Here is a 20,375-nt window from a genome sequence, read left to right on the forward strand (position 1 = left end):
ATGTAATGCTTCCCCCAACTGGATTTTGAAGGTCATTTAAAAAAAAAAAAAAAAGCAGTTAAAAGTCTTGCACAACTTTCTAGAAAGTCAGATGTTGACCTGAGACCTCCTGCTCTGCTAAAAATGGCACAGTAAATGTAAGCTTGGGCCTGCCCTCATAGCAATCCATTGAGCAGCTGCTGATTGCAGGTCCATAACCCACCAGCAAGAAACCACCGTGAATATGTTCAGTCAACCCCCTCCATCTTTTACAGTTCAGTCAAGAAAGCTTATTTTTAGGCTTCTTACTGTTTTTCCTTAATTGAAAACAAAGTGCCCAGGAAGTCAGGATATGTACCTTCTCATAAACAGAACAAACCTACAGAAACAAAGGTTACGGACAACATTTTATTGCTACCAGAAGCATTATCAGCAGCACATGGCTCTGACTGCAGTGCCGTCTTCAGACTGCAAAGGGAGCGCAGGGTCCAGAAGTCACTCAGGGAAAAACAAAGGACTAAACTCATTATCAAGAAAATCCTAATAGCTTAATATAAAACTAGTGTACTGAATTCAATTATAAGTTACAGACTCAAATCAAGGCTGCCTCAATATCTAGACAGTTGGCTTCTACTGATTATAAATGAGCAAAAACAGATCAGTTACAAAAATCTACATGTATATTACATACATGTTTCTTTGGTGAGCACCTGGATATATTAACTTTATCAGAAACTGTTATACAAATGCTGAAAATGTTCAAAATGTCCTAATTATGCCATTTTTAAGCTTTAAGATAAACAAAAAGGACAACAGTAATCTTGTTTTTAAACTAAAAAACTGAAACAAGACACACAAAAAGATAACTTTCTCTATTGCCACTGATTCATTGGGGATAGCCTCAAAATGCCCTTTTCAAACTAGCAAACTTCAACTGTGGGCTAAACAGGGCTGCCACACAAAAATAATTTGCTTACTGAACTGCTTTTAAAAAAAAGTTGGGGTTACCTTTTCAGCGGAATCCAGAATACACAGATCAACAAGCACACAACTTAATTCAACAGAGGCAAGAGAAACGACGCTGAACAAGGTTTCTAGCTATGAGTTTTTCAACTTTCCCCCCTTAAGCATTGATTTTTATTTATTTAGGACATGGGGCAAACTTATTTTAACAAAGAAAAAAGTGGAACTGACATAGCAGAAAGAACTTTTTCTTTACTTTTAAATACATTTTGGAACTTGAGTCTATAAATATATGCCTTTATATTAAATAATGTTGAATTACAAGTAACTACACAAAAGAATAAGGGTGGTTTTCTTTTTCCCTGGCTCACTTCAGGTCAGTCTGATACAGCACATGCCCTTCTCTACAGCCTCTGCTGGCCTCCTAGTCTCACTTCTGAGTAGTGAGCCTAGTGTGCACTGGAAAGGAACCCCTGACCTACATGACAGAAACAGGCTGCAAAGGTGGACAGGGGGAAGCATGCCCCTCTTGCCTTGATAAGTCAGTGCCACATACAGAACCCACATTTTCAGGAGCATTATCTTCATTATACAGCCGCTTGATCCCGTCATAGAAGTCATCCACTTCCATTTCCTCCACTTTGCGTTTAGCAGAGGTTTGCTTGCACCCACTGGCAGCTGGGAGATGATGGTAGAAGGCTGTTGGACCTCTGGCTGGCACTTCTGGCTTGCTGTTGTCCTTGGAGAAATCTGGGCCTGAGACAGAGGAGGGATGCAATTTGAACGCTCCCTTGTCGCAGGTCACCAGGGTGTGCTTGAGGGGACGGTAGACATAAACGGAATTTAGAGGCAGGGAAGACTGCAGAGCAGAAAGGTGATGTGCCACCAGCTCCCGACAGTGGATCAGCTGGGAACTGTCCATCTAAACCAAGAGAAAAACAAACCACATTGATCATGAATTACCATACAACCTAGTCCCCTGTAACCTATACTGGCCACTGTTCTATCCTGTGCCCTCTCCCCTTCAGCCTTTTCTTCAACATCTTCTCGCTGATTCTTCTACGTACTGAGCATTCTTCTGAAACATGTTCCCATGAATATTCTGAACATAAATCTACATTTGTGCACTGGGCACTTACACGAAGGGAGAAACTTTCTTTGTTCCCTGCTGTCTTGGCTATGTCTGCTTTCTTCTCGGTCTGTAAGGCCTTTACCCCACTCTCCTGACCATTCTAACTCGTCAGTGAAAGCCAACATTGTGATAGGCACAAGCAGGCATCAAACAACATGGGGAACTCTACACTAGAGATGATAGGGAAGGTTGCCTAGCTAAACATTTTTTATATTTAGTATTTTGTTTTAAAACATTTGGAAATGTTAAACAAGTCATTTTTGCAGAAAATAGTTAAGACCTTAGTAATGAAACTATGTAGTTTGGGAACTGATGTTTCCTTATCCTTTGGAATAGTTGAGATAGTAGTCCTTTCTGGAGTAACAAATACTTTGACACCCTCAACCTCTTGAACACCCCCAACTTCTATGATCACGTGTTTCTATTTTAACATGCCCTCACAGTTGAGCAAACCGTTACAATCATCCATTTAACCCATCCAGCCTTGTATCTGGTGACTGCGAGACTCAAGTTTTAGGCAATGACATCATAGCCACTGCTTTATATACCAGTGGTTCTCTGTAAATCGAGACCCCTGGGGGGTCATCAAGTTAAAACCATCCGAAAACACAGATATTTACATCATGGCTTATAACAGCAGCAAAATTACAATTATGAAATAGCAATGAAAATAATTTTATGGCTGGGTCACCACAACATGAGGAACTGTATTAAAGGGTTGTATCATTAGCAAGATTGAGAACCACTGCTTTTTGTCAAATGTTACTGACTGCCATGGAAGGCCTTCAAAGTTTTACCTATCAAGTGCCTGCCTTACTTCTAACTTGTAGCACTGTCTGGGTGACCTCTGTTACTATCCACTTTTCTTTTATTCAACACTTCTTCAGAGGCATGGTAGTGCCTTTAGCGTAAGCCAAACACTCTCTAGCGTGATATGAACAAGGCTCTTTATAAATCTGACACCTTATTTCCTAGACTCCTTTCCCGGTGTGTCCCCACATGGACGTTCTACACTCCGGGCAAACAGACCCGATCTATTTAACAGACCCTGGGCCCCTTTCCACTTTCCCTTGCTTACCTGCTTCTACATGCTAAAACTGTTACCTTTTCCCACCAGGAAGCTTATCTTGGTCATCTAAGTACAGGGGAAATCACTTTTTCCCTGGTGCGTCATTTTCTGGCATTTTGAAGTTAACCTTCCCCCATTATTCTTTGTTCTGTGTCTAGCTCAGGCTGGCTTCCGCTCTTGGCTGTCCCACCTCAGCCTCCCAGGTGCTTGGATTAGGGCATCACAATCAGCTTGTCTTGGACGTATCTTACCCACATTTAACTCCCCTCCCCAGCCTCAATACTATGGGGAAATAAGTACCACTCTATAGGAACACACTTTGTCACAAAATTAGCTCACCTTTAAAGATATTCACTATGTTAAACAGGGAAGAATACAAATGTAAAGTTACATGAAACTATCAGAATATGTACCTAAAGATGTTGGCACCCACCATTTTGCTCATTTAGTTTTCCCCTTTGTAACACACTTCAGAAGACACTAAGACATCAGAATCTATTTTCCTTGAAATGAAGACCATTTTAATAGTGCCCAATTAAGGTTTTTAAATTTTTATTTTTTGTGTGTGTACATTCATACATACTTATGACGTCTGAGTGGACAAGTGTGCCGTGGCACACACGTGGAGGTCAGAGGACAGCTTTGTAGAGTCCCTTCCACCTTTACATGGATTCCATGAGCTCAGGTGGCCAGGCTTGATGCAGACTAATCTAATTAGTACAGTGATGCTGACCCCTGCTAAACCTAATACAAACAGGTGGGAAGCGTGGCTTCCAATATTTCAGGTAGCACACAACAGAGAACCAACACACAGAAAATAGGCAGGAAAAGGTACCTGGCATCCCACAAAAGTACAAGTGCCACAAATGTTCTAACCCCTTGTTGACTGCTCATGATCCTACAAATGCATTTAAAAGGAACACTCACTGTTATCTCCGGTGGTAAGAAAGAGGAATGAGAGCTATTATTTAGAGGTGAAGACTACCACCACCCGCCAAAAAAGCTAAGAGTAGAAAGTACTTTTTAAAAAAAATAACATCTATTTGAATTCTACTTTTCACTGGGGTCCCAAAACAAACTTTGTCCAAAATAAAATCCTAATCTCCTTTTAAAATAACAACAAATCAATCCCAATCTACTAGTTCCGTAAGAAAGTGCACTTGAGTGCGTGCACTACGATTACCGCAGCTCTAGATGCAGGCAGGTCCTTGACCTTGCTCTGAAAACTTAAGCATTTAAAAAGGACCCACCTATTATGAGAACCAGAAGAACCTTACTGGCCATCATTATGACTGTCTTATCCAAATTTCAATATGGTGACAATTTCTAAGTATCCTTTGTCAAAAACAGCACCAAAAAAAAAAAGGCTGAGCACTTAGCTGACCAGGGCAATGTTCAAGCAGCAACAAAACAGGCACAGGTTCCCAATGAAGAGGGGGAACAGAATAGCATGACATGTGATCAAAGGACCCACATGTGACAAACAAAGTCAAACACTGAAAACAGCTGTTGGAATATTAGGCACTTTTCAAGAGTAACCAGGAGCCCGTGGCAGGAGGGTATGCATTTTAATCCTCTATTTCATTTTGGTTTTGGTTTTTTGATTTTTTTCAAGACAGGGTTTCTTTCTCTGTGTAGCCTTGGCTGTCTTGGAATCGCTTTGTAGACCAGGCAGGCCTTGAACTCACATCGATCCACCTGCCTCTGCCCTCCCTAGAGCTGGGATTAAAGGTGTGAACCACCACACCCGGCCTCTATTTTACCTTAAATAAGAACATCTACCTTGACCACTTAGCAGGCAGCTAGAAAGACCACAATAGAATTTAGACCCTGACAGTCAGGGTGGGTCACTATTGGTCAGAAAGCAAGGGACATGAGCATAGCAATTATAAATAAACTACAGTAAAGGAGATCAACAGTGGTACAGAAACATTAGTCGGCTGTGTAGGGGAAACCTAAGAGGAACAAGAGGCAGCTTGCCTTCCAAACCAGAGAATATGTGTCAAGTTCAGAAGGGGCACAGGCAGAGCTAAGACAGAACACAATGCATGCAGAATCGGGTGTAACTCAACGGCAGAGTACTTGTGAGCATCTGCAAAGCCCTAGGTTTGATCCCCAGTACTAGGGGCAGGGGGAGGAGGCAATACTGGCATGATCTGACGTAAAACTTCTGATACTAGAACCTCAAGTGGAGGTCTTATCATGGGTCTACTTACAACCAAACAAAACCTTATATTTCAATCCAAATAAGCACAGGTGAACCTAGCAAAGACAGAACCAAGCCCAGAAAAACGAGCAGCCCTCATATTTGAGTTCCAAAGATCAGTCCTTACGCTTGCACACATACAAGAACCTCACCCACTGATCCAATTCTGCAGCCCTAAACTAGACTCTTTACGGTCTGTGTGCTATCAAAATGAGAAGGGTTGAAGATGGCTCTGTGGGGAAGACAACGTACTGCTCCTACAGAGGACTCAAGTTCAAACCCGAGCACCCACATCAGGTAGTTCACAACATATACAGCAAACTGCAACTGGCTCCTTCTAGTCTTCACAATCAAAGAGTTCTATGTCACTCTACTGAGCTCGAAAATTCCCTAAACTGAAACTCTATTTGATGAGTAAAATTACTTGTAAGATTCTGCCAAGTTAAGCAAGTTTAAGTGAGGAGTTTCTTTGCACACAACAGCCCTAGAGCCATGCACTACAGAAGAGTCGAGTCATCAGTCTCTATGGACACCAGTCGGCAAATCTAAACTTGAGTTCTCTTAGGTGGCATGAGTACAGCAAAGACTGTTAAGTAGTTCCTGACACAAAGCACCAAGACTTTACTACATTTGAATAGAATTTTCTCTAAATTTTCATTGTACTGAGGTGGTTAATATTTGAAACATTTGAAGATGCCAATTACAAACTGGTGTTTTTGTTTTTTTCTTTTTAAGCTGAAGACTGAAGCCAGGGCCTTCTCTACCCAAATCTCTTACCCTTCAGGTTTTTTTTTTTTTTTTTAAACAGTACACTAACCCCCTCAATATCATTAAAGAAAAAAAAAAGTGTGATGAACAGAAGTTAAGCTGATAGCTACCTGTGCTTTCTGAAGCAGATCAATTGTAAGAGGAAGCCAATCAGGAATGAGTTTCTCCATTTCCAAACTAACCATGGCCAAAGCGAGCAAGGATCCTTTGAACTGCAGAAGTTGGCTGCAGGCCATACAGTGAAGTAGCTGCTTGGTCAGGACTGCCAAATGCTGAGATGGACTCACTTTGGGCAAACTGAAAAGTAACTGAGGCCTAGTTGACACCGCAATGGCATGGAACTGGAGGAGGAGGGAGGAAAGCACAAAAGTGTTATTTAAGGAAAATATCTAAGAAAGTGTAACATCTCAGGTACTATGCAAGTTTCTAGCTTCAGCTTTTGATAAATTATCAGAGTCTAATTTTCCTTGACTAATTTCAGTAGTTTTCCCCAAATCCATATGAAAAGGCAACCTCTGTCCAAGTTACTGGACCAGGACTATACTAAGAACTATAATGCATATACTTACAATGTGAAGAAAATCCAATGGTGTGGCCATGTGAAGATCCCAGTTCAACTTATCCAGAATAATTCTCTCCATTCTCAAAATCTCAGATGAGGAACATCCACAGAAACTATCTCTTGCCAATACTTTTAGCACTGGAATTTTCTATCCATGGAAAAAGGAATGGGGGAAAAAGGCCAGAAATGAAAATTTTCAGTATTTGTTCTGACAAACAAAATGTAAACTAATAGAGGAAGAAAAACAAAACAAAACAAAACAAAACAAAAAAAAACAGAAAACAAAATGAACCAGAAATGTGGCTCAGTGGGTAAGAGCAGTAGCTGCTCTTCTCAGGCCCAAGTTCAATTCCTAGAACCTGCATGGTGACTCACAACTGTTGTAACTGTGGTCTTAGGGGATCCACTGTGTCCTTTCCTGACCTGTGTGTATCAGGCATGCATATACATACATTTAGGTGAAACACTAAAGCTCAGAGGCAGAGGAGGCAGATCTCTCAAGCAAGTCCTTGGACAGCCAAGGAGAGACACACACACACACACACACACACACACACACACACACACACACACCCCTGTCTCAAAAAATCCAAATAAATAAATAAGCTAAACTTTTAAAGGGAACAATGCAACTAAACACTTAACTAAACTTGGAGTTTCTATAATAAGCCCCTTGAGGGGCAAGAGGCCAGGCCCTGCCCCCACAGATAGCACTCCTAATGGCTGTGTCTAGCCCCTTAAGATGTAGGCACCCAAGCTCTGCCCTACAGAGAAAAAGAGGCCAAGATCAGGCCACAGAATCCCACCAATTCCAGGCTACCCTAGAAAGCTCCGCTCCCCATGCCCTAAAGAAACCCCGTGTGAGCCTGCCTCCTGCTCAGTTCTTTGCTGATTCTTTCCCGAGCAAAGGCAGCCACCCTCTTGTGCCTTTCCCAACTCTCTTGTGTGAGGTTTGTTGCGCAGTGTTGGCTTTGTGGTGTTCCTTTGCTCCTGACTGCCAGGGTACGTTTCCCCTCAGAGCTGTAACACATTTAGTAAAGATTTTGGTAGAAACAAAGAACCCTGCAAGCAAACTACCGAAACATAAAAGAATAAACCTTGAAAGGATCCATTACCTCATCTTCTTCAACAGTCTTAGCAGCTAGAAAAAAGCAGCTGATTGCAATACAATTCAAATATTTTGGATGGGCCTAAAATTTTGAGGAAAAAAAAAAAAGGCAACATTAGTGATTATATTGAACTCATCTCTTTGTTTCTAAAACCTAAATAAACATCTAGTTCACAATTCTCACAGCTTATATCTTCCTAGGCACAAAAACAAATTTCTTTTCTGTCTTTTCATGCCTGCCGTTAAATAAATGCTATGGAAAGCTTTAAACCTACTGAGTCACTTCCAAAATTTTACAACAAAATACTGTCCTCATGAAATCTCTACATCTGGGGCTAGCGAGATGGCTGAGAGGTTATGAGCACTGTCTGTTCTTCCAAAGATCCTGAGTTCAATTCCCAGCAATGACATGGTGGCTCATAACCATCTCTAATCAGATCTGGTGCCCTCTTCTGGGCTGCAGGTGCACATGCAGCCAGAACACTGCATACACAATAAATAAATCTTAAAACAAACAAACAAACAAAACCCCCTCCAAACCCTACATCTACTGCCATGACAGCATGCTCACTAGTAAGCCTGCAGTTAACACATACATCCTTGAAGAAGAGGCTGTATTTGAGTGCATCTTACAGTACTTACTTTTACTGTAGCTAAAAACCTGTCCAAAAGACTGCTTGCCAGAGCAAATGTTTCTGGGTAAAGGTTGAACTGGTATTTGAGTTTGGCCAACCATTGAATTACTTCATCTCTCTGGGTTGGAGAAACATTCTATAAGGGAATAATTAAAAAACAAAAGATTACAAAGTTCCAGTTGTCATTAGGTGTACTTTTAGAGTTCTCTAAATACAGGGCTGACTGACAGCTCAGCAGGTAAAGGCACTTGCTGCCAAACTTGATGGCCTCAGCTCAATCATTTGAGATCAACTCCCAGAGTTTCCTCTAACCTCCACCATGTGCTATGGTATATGCATAACCACATCAAAAATAAATGTAACCATTTTTAGATGTAGAAAATGCAACATCACATTTAATATCACCTGATAAATTGCTTTATTAAAGTCTTCACTATCCATTTTACCAAATATCTACAATTTGAATTAAATTCAGATGTTCAGGAAACAAAACATTTAAAATTTATGTAAATTACTACTTATCACTAATTTAAGTTTTTTCACCTCTTGAGAATAAAATAATTTAAGTAAGGAAATAGCCATTAACTTATCTTAGGACTATGAAACAGAAAGATTAGTCGACTACAAATAAAAGGCTTAAGTTTTAAAAGGTATATATACACTTTAAGTAGCAGTGGCTATTTTACTTTTGAGTTATAGTCATGACTGAACATTTAGGGTACTACTTACTGGTGCTAAGTGAAACCGATCCTTCTGACTACTACTGACAGGGCCATATGTTGCCTAGGCTTGTCTGTATAGTAGAGGGTAGCCCTCCTACCTCTCAGCTGCTGGGAGGCAGAGGGCACCAGCAGGCCCAGGCCACAGAGTGCTTGGGGTTCTAGAGTTCATGCAGGGAGCAGACTTTACCAACCAATCCCCACACCCAGGCCCTCACACCACACTGTGCCATGTGATACAATGAAGTACAAATGACCTGACTTGTGTGGTTATGGGAAAAGAGTATTTTCCAATAAAGGATTATCCTAGAGATTTATGCAAGCACTGAATAATGCTAACTTATCTTTATGAAGTACAGGATAATGATCATAGCACATAAACTTCTGATGACTGCCAACCTAAGCTAATTCTTTTTTTTTTTTTTTTTCTTTTTTCTTTAAGATTTATTTATTCATTATGTATACAGTGCTCTGCCTGCATGACCGAAGAGGGCATCTGATCACATTGTAGATGGTTGTGTGCCACCATGTGGTTGCTGGGAATTGAACTCAGGAACTCTGGAAGAGCAGCCAGTGCTCTTAACCGCTAAGCCATCTCTCCAGGCCCTTTTTCTTGTTTTTTTGAGACAGAGTTTCTCGATGTGTCCTGGCTGCACTGGACTCACTTTGTGGCTGGCTTTGAACTCAGAGATCTGACTGCCTCTGCCTCCCAAGTGCTGGGATTACAGGCATGCGCCACTACGCCCAGTTTAAGCTACTTCTTTATCCTACAAAAATACCCAACAGCTCGATGATTGTATGTAGGATCCTCAAACAGGAATTCTAGCTAGAACCGCATTATCGTTTTTGGTTTTTCTCTAGTGTTGAAGGGATTGACTTCTACTCTGCCGCTGCATCTGCAGACTTCTCTCGTTCCTACTCCTCCTCCTCTACTTGCTGTCACTTTGCTTGTCAGCTTTGACATGACAAAGTGTTCTTCTACATTAGCCAAACCAACTAATACACTTACATAATTCTTCCATCTAGCTCTACACTCAGTTACAACTGGTATTTTTAGTAGGGAATTAACATACACCCACTTTCTGGTTAACCCTTTTTGGAAGAACTTCACAGTGAATAGAAATACTAGTAAGATAAAGATGATTTAAAATCTGCTTTATTAACAACTCACTACAGAGTTGGTAAATGAGTGAAAGTTGTTTACATTTCAAAACTTAAGCCTTATAATCCAGCACACCATAAAAGGGTATTAAAGCAGAGTTACACATGGCGCCCTGGAGACCCCTGGCCTGGTGTGGAGTGTAATGAAATCTCAGATGATGTGAAGAAGGCATGAGTATTAATTTCCTTGCCTACTTCTACACTACCTAAGGACAAAACTTCATAAAGTGTTCTACACCATCGTTTGTTTTTGAGACAGCATTTCTCTGTGTAGCCTTGGTTGCCCTAGACAGACTTTGTAGACCAGGCTGGCCTTGAACTCACAGCGATCCACGTGCCTCTGCCTTCTGAGTGCTGGGATTAAAGGCATGTGCCACCTCACCCAGCACATTATCATTTTTTAAACAGGGTAATTAAGTCACTTTATATTCAAACCCCAATACTTATTTCCTCTTACAACATTTCCTAAATGAAACCCTAAAGATCTGTTGTTAGAAAGCTAAAGACCTAAATGTGTGTGTGCATGCACATGCATACAGCTTCACCCCTAGTAACAGGTGACGAAGTCACATCTAACTGTGGCTGAGCCCTCAATTAGCCCAGTCTTTCCTTGGACTGAGGTGTTTAGTCCTCATTCAGTTTGCCCACCTGAGCCCTACAACAGGCTAAGAATGTAGCTCAATGGCAGAGTGCTTGCTTGATAGGCAGAACATCCTGGGTTTGACAGCCCCCTTCTCCCCCAAAACACACACATTGCACCATAAAGACAAAAGTGACTAAGTCTATACCATTTAAAAAATAATAGAATGTAACTCCGGACGTGGTGGCGCACGCCTGTAATCCTAGCACTCAGAGGGAGGCGGATCTCTGTGAGTTCGAGGCCAGCATGGTCTGCAAAGTGAGTTTAGGACAGCCAAAGCTACACAGAAAAACCTTGTCTCAAAAAACCAAAAAAAAAAAAAAAAAAAAAAAAAAAGAGCTGGAGAGAGAGCGAGAGCTCAGAGGTTAAGAGCACTGGCTGCTCTTCCAAAGGCCCTAAGTTCAATTTCCACCAATCACATGGTGGCTCACAACCATTTACAATGAGCTCTGGTGTCTTCTTCTCATGTGCAGGCGTATATGCAGGCAGAACACTGTATACATAATAAATAAATCTTCAAAAAAATGTTCAGTGTTGATAATCAAAAATTTATCAGGAAGAAAAAAAGAACCAAATAAACAAACTAAAAGCCAAGAGAAAAAACCAGGCAGTAGGAAGACAGATCTTTACCAGAATAAAGGACTTTCTTTGCAATTAAAAGGACTTTAGCAAAATAAATGTAGATTATCTGAAAGTGTCACTGTTTTCAATTTTCCCCTAAATTCATTTAATACAACCATTACAAACTTTAACTACTCTACAGAAGAAGTTTTCTGTAAGTACCAAGACCAATACTGAATACATTATGAAGAAGCCATAGCCATTCATTTAAAAGTTTAACTGGTTACACACACCTGAATCCCAGCACACACTGGCGGATCCGGAGTTAACACATCAGAAGTTAAAGGCAAAGCAAGTCTGAGGCCAGCCTGGGCTACATGAGACCCTGATTCAAAACATCATTATAACAAATGTGTAGTGGATACACACTCTTACACAAGTCTGTTTCACAATCCACATTTGGGATCAAAACAAAAACATGCTTACATCTACCACACAAATGTTTACTGGCAATCTACAGTATGTCAAAACACAATGACACATCACCACCACGAAAACTCAAATTATATTGTGTGATCACAAGGGAAATACAGAGTTCTAGGGGGGAAAGGCAGGAGAGGCACAGGTCTGTCACATTTTGCTCAACATTTGGGGTGGGGACTAAAATGAAAAAAAGAACTATGAGAATGACCTTGCACCTGCGGAGTACAGGAAGGGGAAGTAAAAGAAAGCAGAAGCAAGCAGCATAAGAGGAAGCTCTAAAATATTGCACTTTTCTATTTTTACTAGCACTTAAACTATGTAACAGGAGAAAGGCCAGTCCATGACCAGGAATTAGAACTGCTCTTTTAAGCCTAAACCTGTATCCTCTCCTATTCCATCAGACCAAGCCACTCAAAGCTTTAAGTATTAAGAAGAACTATTTGGCATTACTAAAGCAAGTCTTTAAATAGTTAAAATGCCACCCTGTCTGGATCCATCCTCTCTCCTCCCAACAATCACATCTGCCTTGGCAACACCCATGAGAGTTCCATGACCCTGACCATGGTCCAGATGTATTAACCAAAGTAATTAAAATTAACTAGAAAAGATGTTAATAAAAAATAATTGGCATGTTATATATAAAATAATTACTATACTATGCCAGGAATGAAGGTTTCAAGGTTACTCTGAGCCTCCCTTAACTTTGATAGAAATTATGATCTTTGTGGGTTTTGCCTTTAAAAACTCTGTACCCCTGAGCTTGGGCACTAAGATACTTTTCAGAGGCACAAGCCTGCCCTTGATCTGGCCATCAATAAAAAGGACTGTGACTTTTAACTGCTTTTATCAGTGTGGCTGTCAAGTGGGTCGTCAGCTCTCAGTCCCTAATCAGTGGGTAGGAAGGGCAGAAATGATTTAACAAGAAGTCCACTCAAGGATTTTGTATCCAAGCCTTAAACAACCTTGTTACCTGGGGCTGGAGAGATGGCTCCGGGGTTAAGAGCACTAACTGTTCTTTCAAAGGACCCAGGTTCAATTCCCAGCACCCACATGGCAGATCACAACTGTCTATAACTCCAAGATCTGACACCCTCATGCAGACATACATCCAGGCAAAACACCAATGCACATAAAGTTAAAAAAAAAAAAAAAAAAAGCTTGTTACCCAAAACAATGAATGCTGATTGTCAAGTTGATGCAGAAAATCACGTAGAACAGAAGAAAAAAAGAACATAACAATGTTGGAATGCACACTTGATCGTTCTGTAAAAACAGATGCAATTAAGGACAAAATCTGAAGCTGAAATTAGAAAATCAACTCCTTGGACAATATATGCAAAACCTTAAGCCCACCTTCAGAGTTTTTCACACAGAGGCAAAAGAAAGTAACAATCTGATTTCTTGTTTTCTGGAGTTGCTACTTTGAAAACATCTTTTTTATTTAGAGATTTTTCTAAGGAACTGTATTATCATAATAAGAAAATGTGTTACTAACTCCTTTTATACAAAATAACACATTTGCTATCTGAAAATATAGAAGCTCTGATCATGTGTGTTGGAAGAGCTGCTTGGCAAAGGTTTAGGACCAGCTGAGCCACCTGGAAAGGACATTCTTCATAATGTTAGCTGTCTCGAGGCTGTGTGGTGTGTGCCAGATTTGCAAAATTTTTGAGTTGTCACCCATGCTGGGGTAGGCTTTGGTATAGCTGTGTTTGAGTCTTTTCTGATCCTCTAAGTAACCCCAATAAAGCTCACTAGCTCACCAAATTGGACTTTGGGGCATCTGTACTTTTGGCCTGTTGTGGACTCTACCTGGGGACAAGTAGACATGTGTTGTGTCTCCTTAGAAACAATCTGCCACACATCAGCAAGCTTTATGTTAAGAGTAACTACTTAAGATGGGAGGCAGAGGCAGGTGGATCGCTGTGAGTTCGAGGCCAGCCTGGTCTAGAAAGCAAGTCCAGGACAGCCAAGGCTACACAAAGAAACCTTGTCTTGAAAAACCAAAGACTGACTAACTACTTAAAGAGTTTGATCTCAAGGAGAATTTGTAGCATTCAGGTCATCTTTTGTAAAATGAGCGTGAGTACACTGGTATTAGGTCAGCAGCTGAGGCCTTTGCAGCTCAGACCAAGCAGTGCTGGATCTCCAGAGCAGAGGCAGAGCACAGCTTCCACAGGTTGTCCTTCAACTTCCACACAAACACTGCGGCACCCACATACATAAATAAAATAAATTAAAAGTGTATTAGCATCAGAGCCAAGAATAGGGGTTTTGTATGTGTAATAAATGTTAATCTTAGTATTTTATCTCACGTGTCCCAGAATTTTATGTAAACTAAACTACTTGAAGAATTCATCCTTTAACAAATTTTAAAAATGTAGTTTGTAGATTCTATTTGCTAAGGAATCAGTATCAGAGATAATACAGAAATGTTATGAGAGATCCATTAATATAACTTGATTACTCACTTTGGAACACTTACATATTAGTCTAAGTGACTTCAGCTGTATGAACCTGTAAACACAACATAAATACTCTTTTTTATGACCAAATTATACTTTAAACTGTGTTGTAATTGCCTTGCTATTTAAAGAGTTGTTTTAGAAAGGGAGGAGGGGGGAAGTAGGTCTGTCTAAGTTTTCATCCTGTCTACCTTACTGATAACTGCTAGCTTGGCTACAGACAAAGACCAGGGAACACAGTAATTCAGACATTTACTGCAGTCATGGTAAAACAGCACCTCCACCGCCGCAACTACACTGCCAATGGTTATCAGGGACTGACCGCTGCTCACTGACTTAAGATGCAGAAGGAGAAAGGGAAGGCTTTGAATCCCAACACAGTAAAGAAGCTTGGAGTTTTCTCCATTCCTATCTTCAATGTGCAGAACTGTACCTGGAGATACAGCAAACGCTCAGTAACCCAGCACTGTCTCATGACTTATCACTGGTATATATTACCCATGGCTTGGCCTCTTCTACACCCCAAGCACCTAGTTAAGAACTAGAGATAGAGAGATATACAGGTCTTATGTAGTAAACTGCTGGAGTGGATAAACTTTCACTTATAAAAATGTTAACTACTAGAATATGACTAAGTATAAAAATGTCTAAAAGGAAAAGTGTACAGGGGACTGGAAAGATGGCTCAATGGTCAAGAGCACTTGTTGCTCTTGCAGAGGACATGTGTTCAAGTCCTAACACCCACACGAGGTTCCAAGGACCTCTCTTCTGACCTCCAAAGGCACCAGGCATACACAGGGTACACAGACATACATGCAGGCAAAATATTGGCAGACATCGTGTGCAGCAACAGCAGAGTTCAGTCAACTACCTCAAGACTTTCAGCACTGCCATTACCGTAGGAATTCACTGGAATGTCTTATAAATGATGACAAGAGGTTTTTGCTGCTGTTGTTCCCTAAATGTAACAGTATGAACATGTTCCCTCCTCAGGGCTAACTACACATTTAGAAATAAATGTGCTAGCCTTTGATTACCTGTAACTCAGATAAAACCAGAAAGTCTTATCTTTCTTTGTTTTGGAAAAATGATTATTCTAAAGGAATGTTTTTGCTTGCTTTCCTGAGACAAGGTCTTGTGTAGCTTAGGCTGGCCTCCAACTAATACTGGCCTTCAACACCTCTAAGTGCTAGGATTGTGGTATGCACCACCACACCCAGCTGAGAACATGTTTAACAGTACGACTACCCCCAATGTAGTACCAAGATACATATATACAACAGTGCACTTCTAATAAAAAGCACATGTCTCAAAAAAAAAAAAAAAAAAAAAAAATCACCTGATTTGTAGGTATTTTCGGCACATTGACCTTCCACATCTGGGCTTCCCTGGAGATTGCCCTTTCCAATAGGAAAGACAATCTCTGGTTTTCCAAAGGTCCTGGAAACTTCATGATATCCCTTTGGATCTGCCTGCCACCCAGCTTGATGTAGCTACCTATTAAAAGCAAATATAAATAATGTTCATCACTTAGAGAATAACTATACTATATACATTTACAAATGTCAGTTATCTATTAAGCAATTTATAAAACAAAACAAGAATGTTATAAGGCAGTCTAGGATTTTACAGCTCTTTAAAATACCACATATTAAAGTTAGCAACAGTGTTATCTAAAGCACTCTCACTTTAAATTTGAAATTCAGTTATAATTCAATATTATGTAAAACTAGCAAAAAACTAAGACCACTAGTTTTTTGTTAGAAATTCTTAGAAATAGTTGTCCCAGTCTCCCTAAAAATAAAATAATCAACAAGGGCCATTGATTTTACTTATCATTTAAATGTACTGATTTAATAATTACATTAAACCATTTGAAGTCATATGAGCAGATAAGACTGGTTTGAGGGAGTGTCTGCTCTACAATTAAGGCCCTTAGTAATATTTTTCAAATATCCAGATGTTATCAACTAAAAGAATCTAGAAAATATTTTGAGATGAGTGAAAATGAAGACATCAAAAACTTTTAAGATGCAAAGAAAGTGAGGCTAAGGGGAAAATTAGTTCTTAAAAATGCTTGTATTAAAATATCCCAAATTGTTTGCCTAACCTCTACTAAAAAGACAATATAAGTCATATGTGGTGGTACACATTTGTAATCTCAGCACTTCTGAGAATTTGTGCTATACAGCCAGATATCATCTTTAAAAAAAGAAAGAAAGAAAAGAAAAAAGGAAATTTTCCTTCAACTTAAAACTCAAAAACCTGTAAACAAGGCCTTGTGGTGCACACCTGTAAACCTGGAGGTAGAAACAGGAGGATGAGAAATTCAAAGTCATCACTGGCTACATACAAGTTTAAGATCAGCCTGGGCTTTTTCTTTCTTTTTAAAAATGTATTTACTTTTTTTTTTTTTTTTTTTTTGGTTTTTAGAGACAGGGTTTCTCCATGTAGCCTTGGCTCCCCTGGACTCACTCTGTAGACTAGGCTGGCCTCGAACTCCACAGCGATCTGCCTGCCTCTGCCTCCCAAGTGCTGGGATTAAAGGCATCCGCCACCACACCGGCCCACAGCCTAGGCTTTTCAAATAGTTAATTAATTGCTGAAACAATGAGCTGGGGAGAAACAACAATGAAATTAATTGAGAATTAGTGTGAAGAGGGTCCAATTAAATGTAGCTGTAACTGAGTTGATCCTGTCCTGAAAGCAAGGCGTATTTTAAGGTGCATTACCAGATCAAGAAGCTAATGGAATATCAAATGTAGGTTATAGTCTATATACATGAAAACTACATTTACTAAAATTTAAAAATGTACTGTAATTCTGTAAGGAAATATTCCTATTCATAGGCGATACTAAACTCTAGGAGTATACACCACAAAAAATGGGCTTAAAAAGGGAGGGGGGGAGAATCTGTAAAATCAAGTTGTAAAATTATTTGCCAAATAATGTGGAAAAGGCATTTTTATATCCATGTCAGACAGTTACTGATAGGCAAACAACAAGGCATTCCACTTTTGCTTCTTTTACAGACAATTTACAGGTCCATCCTCTAATATGTAAGAGATTTAAGCTAGATGAATAATGAATTTTGCTAACACAAACACACAAAGTATTATAATACTCTTTACCTTTTTTTGGAGACAGACACACTTTTGCTATGTAGCCCAGGCCAGCTCTGAATGCCTGTCTCAGCCTCCTCCCAGGCAATTTTTTTTTTTTTTTTTTAAATTTTTGGTAATAAGCCCTAGCTTTTAACAGCTGAGCCATCTCTCCCGCCCAGCAATTATTTTTTTAACGATAGAACTTTATTGTTTTTTGCTCACATATGCCCACTATTAGTCACATGTACAAATGACAGAGGCTGGGTATCCTTTATATGAAATGCTTGGGTCCAGAAGTGTTTAAGATGGGGGGGTTTAGAATATTCACAGTTACATAATTAGAAGGGAGCCCAATCTAAATATGAAATGCATTTATTATATACACCTTAGACACACAGCCAGGTAATTTTATATAATTTAAAAGTAGTTTTGCACATGAAAAGTTCAAGGTACATAATTTTCCACTTGTGGACTCACATTTCCTCCCCCAAATTTGGACTTGGCATGCTCAACTTGAATTTTGCTTGACATATTCCACACACGTCTAAATGAATTACAGCCTTAAACTTAAATTTTTTCTTAACATTAATTTTTTTCTTAATGTTTAAAATGGCTTTACATTTTCCTAACTGCTTCTATTCTGTTCATGCTTATTAAACGGCTTGATTTCTGATTTAGCAAGCTTTTAAAATGCTTGCTATACAACATAAACTGTACCACCAACGTGCATCCAGGACCCCCTGACTTCCGAGTTAAGAGTGCAGCACAATGCTGGAACACACACCACCTCATTAATAACGAACAACTTCATTAACACATAATTATCCTCTTATGGTAAGCACAATGCCAACTCTATTAATAATCCTGTACTGGCTGTTGACTTCGGGCTCTTCCTTTTCTAAACAGGGATTATCAATGTGAGCCTTTAGGGTTCTCATACCGACCACTCCCTCCTGCCTGACTTATGTGCCAGCAATACTGGGTCACAGGAGATTCCAACACAGCGGGTTCAATCTCCATGTTATCCAGTGCCTCTTCCAACTTGCAGTGATTTCGATAGGTCGAATTCCTCCCACTAAAACTGCAATCGATCTATTAATATCACCGTTTGGAATTGTGCAGGAACACCCTACCCAGCCTTTCATCTCTCCATGACCACTGCCAAGCCGGCTCTCTCAATTAATCATGAGTTTCTTGGCCACCAAGTTTCCAGAATTTAGCACTATGCCCAATAAATAATAACTTAGACTTGTCAGGTGCTTATCACATAACAGCCCTCGATGATTTGCTATTTGGCCAACTATGGCTCATATTAGCCTAGGTAATCATTGCTTAACCCTAGACGGTGGAATTACTAAATTCATTTAAAAGATGAAGAACAACACACAGGTCAGTTGAACACTCTTCATTTGAAGAATTCCATGACCAGAATAAACAAACACTCCTGGCTTCTCATCGTGAACTCACCCCAGCCCCTTTTAAGGCAGGGTTGCACTAGATAGCCCGAGCTGTCCTTAAACTCGCTAGGATAGGAGGTGGCTGGTCAAACGCTCAATGGCTGCTCCCTGACAGAATGAAATCAAAGTATTTTACCTTGATATTCTAAGACCTTCTGTTGATCCAACTGCCTGATCCCTTCCACTGTTTTACTGCAATGTTCGACTTCAGCCTAAATGATGTGCAGTGGAGCGGGTAACTCAGCAGGGAGCATTTTTCTATCCTTTACGAGGCAACTCAGTTCCCTCACCTCCCTAGTTTTCTCCACCCGCCCATGTCCTAAGTTACGCTACCCGGCTGCGGCGATGGGGGTGGGGGGGGGCGGGGGGGTGGGAGCGTGTTGCACTATCCGCTTGGCAATCACTATGCTTTGCCCCGTAAACTATCCCCGGTGGCCTCGGAGGGTGGGGGTGTGTCCCCTTCTTTATTAGCACCAGCTCCAGGAGGCTGGAACTGGCACCCCCGTCGGTGACGCACTGTGGCTACAAGTTACTTGGGACAGAAACACCGGGCTCAAATCAGGAAAGCCGCCGTCCCGCCAGCACAGCCAAAAGTAACAAGGTGGGGGGGGGGCGTCTCCAAGGTTCCCAGGAAAGGACCGCCGGGGGACCGGCCCTCGGGGAGCGGCGCGCGCTCCCGCGAGCTCCCACTCCGGCGGCGCGCACGACGGCTGCGCCGCGCCCCCGCGCTCACCTCCTCCTCCTCTTCCTCCTCCTCCTCCTCCTCGGCAGAGCTGTAGGCCTCACAGTGGTGACGCGGGGTCATCCGGGGGCCCGCTACCACCTCATGATCCTCGGCGCGCGGCGGCGGGGCGCGCGGGACCAGGGCCGGGCCGACTGAGGAGGGAGAAGAGGGCAGACCGGGCCGGCGGGCGCGGGCACTCGGGCGGGACGCACGGCTGCGGCCGAAGGGTCAGTCAGCGAACTAATTCCATGATGACCCTGGGCCCGAGGCCGCCGCCGCCGCCGGTCCCACTCCTCCGACCGCCGCCGCTGGTGGTGTCCGGGTGAGGAGGGGGCGCCCTCTCGCCATAGGGCGGCGGGGGCCGGGGAGAGGCGCGGGGTGAGGCCGGCTCTGCCCCTGCCCAAGGGAAGCGCCTCCGAGGGGAAATGGTGGAAGGGGGGAAGGGGAAAAAAAAGAAAAGAAAAGGAAGGGGGAAGGGGGAGAAAATAAGAAAAAGCGAGACAGAGGCGCTGGCGCGTCCGCTCGCGGGGGAAGGCTAGGGAGGGAGGGGCGAGCAAACGAGCGCCGGCCGCGTAGCCCCGCCCTCGCGGACTGATCTCGGTCGCGCGCGTCTGTAAACAACGCCGCCGTTCGCCTCGC

The 20,375-nt window shown here is 41.6% G+C and overlaps 1 protein-coding gene across 2 annotated transcripts; it reads right to left on the minus strand.

Moving 5' to 3' along the window:
• Positions 1-1,059: 1,059 nt before the first annotated feature.
• Ccni (cyclin I) lies at positions 1,060-20,173 on the minus strand. 2 transcript variants are annotated; one of them, XM_051170593.1, is made up of 7 exons: positions 19,746-20,173; positions 15,791-15,948; positions 8,430-8,558; positions 7,795-7,869; positions 6,687-6,827; positions 6,300-6,458; positions 1,060-1,864 (listed from the first exon to the last, which is right to left on the minus strand). In XM_051170593.1, exons 2-7 carry the CDS (start codon positions 15,902-15,904, stop codon positions 1,421-1,423), a joined length of 1,062 nt encoding a protein of 353 aa, XP_051026550.1. In that variant the 5' UTR covers positions 15,905-15,948; positions 19,746-20,173; the 3' UTR covers positions 1,060-1,420. The 2 variants fall into 2 exon arrangements, with proteins under 2 accessions (XP_051026550.1, XP_051026549.1); XM_051170592.1 differs by having other exon boundaries at positions 6,228-6,458; positions 19,746-19,941.
• Positions 20,174-20,375: the final 202 nt, after the last annotated feature.

This window comes from Acomys russatus, chromosome 28, assembly GCF_903995435.1.
Source record: "Acomys russatus chromosome 28, mAcoRus1.1, whole genome shotgun sequence".
In the NCBI taxonomy this organism is placed as follows: Eukaryota; Metazoa; Chordata; class Mammalia; order Rodentia; family Muridae; genus Acomys; species Acomys russatus.

What these genes read in the sequence shown, in the direction of transcription:
- Ccni (XM_051170592.1), bottom strand. Translation starts at nt 15,904, where the DNA reads ATGAAGTTTCCAGGACCTTTGGAAAACCAGAGATTGTCTTTCCTATTG. An exon ending in CGAAAATACCTACAAATCAG is followed by an intron (nt 8,559 to 15,790) that starts GTGATTTTTTTT and finishes ATTCCCTTATAG; the next exon opens with AATGTTTCTCCAACCCAGAG. An exon ending in ATCTGCTTCAGAAAGCACAG is followed by an intron (nt 1,865 to 6,227) that starts GTAGCTATCAGC and finishes CTCTTGGTTTAG; the next exon opens with ATGGACAGTTCCCAGCTGAT.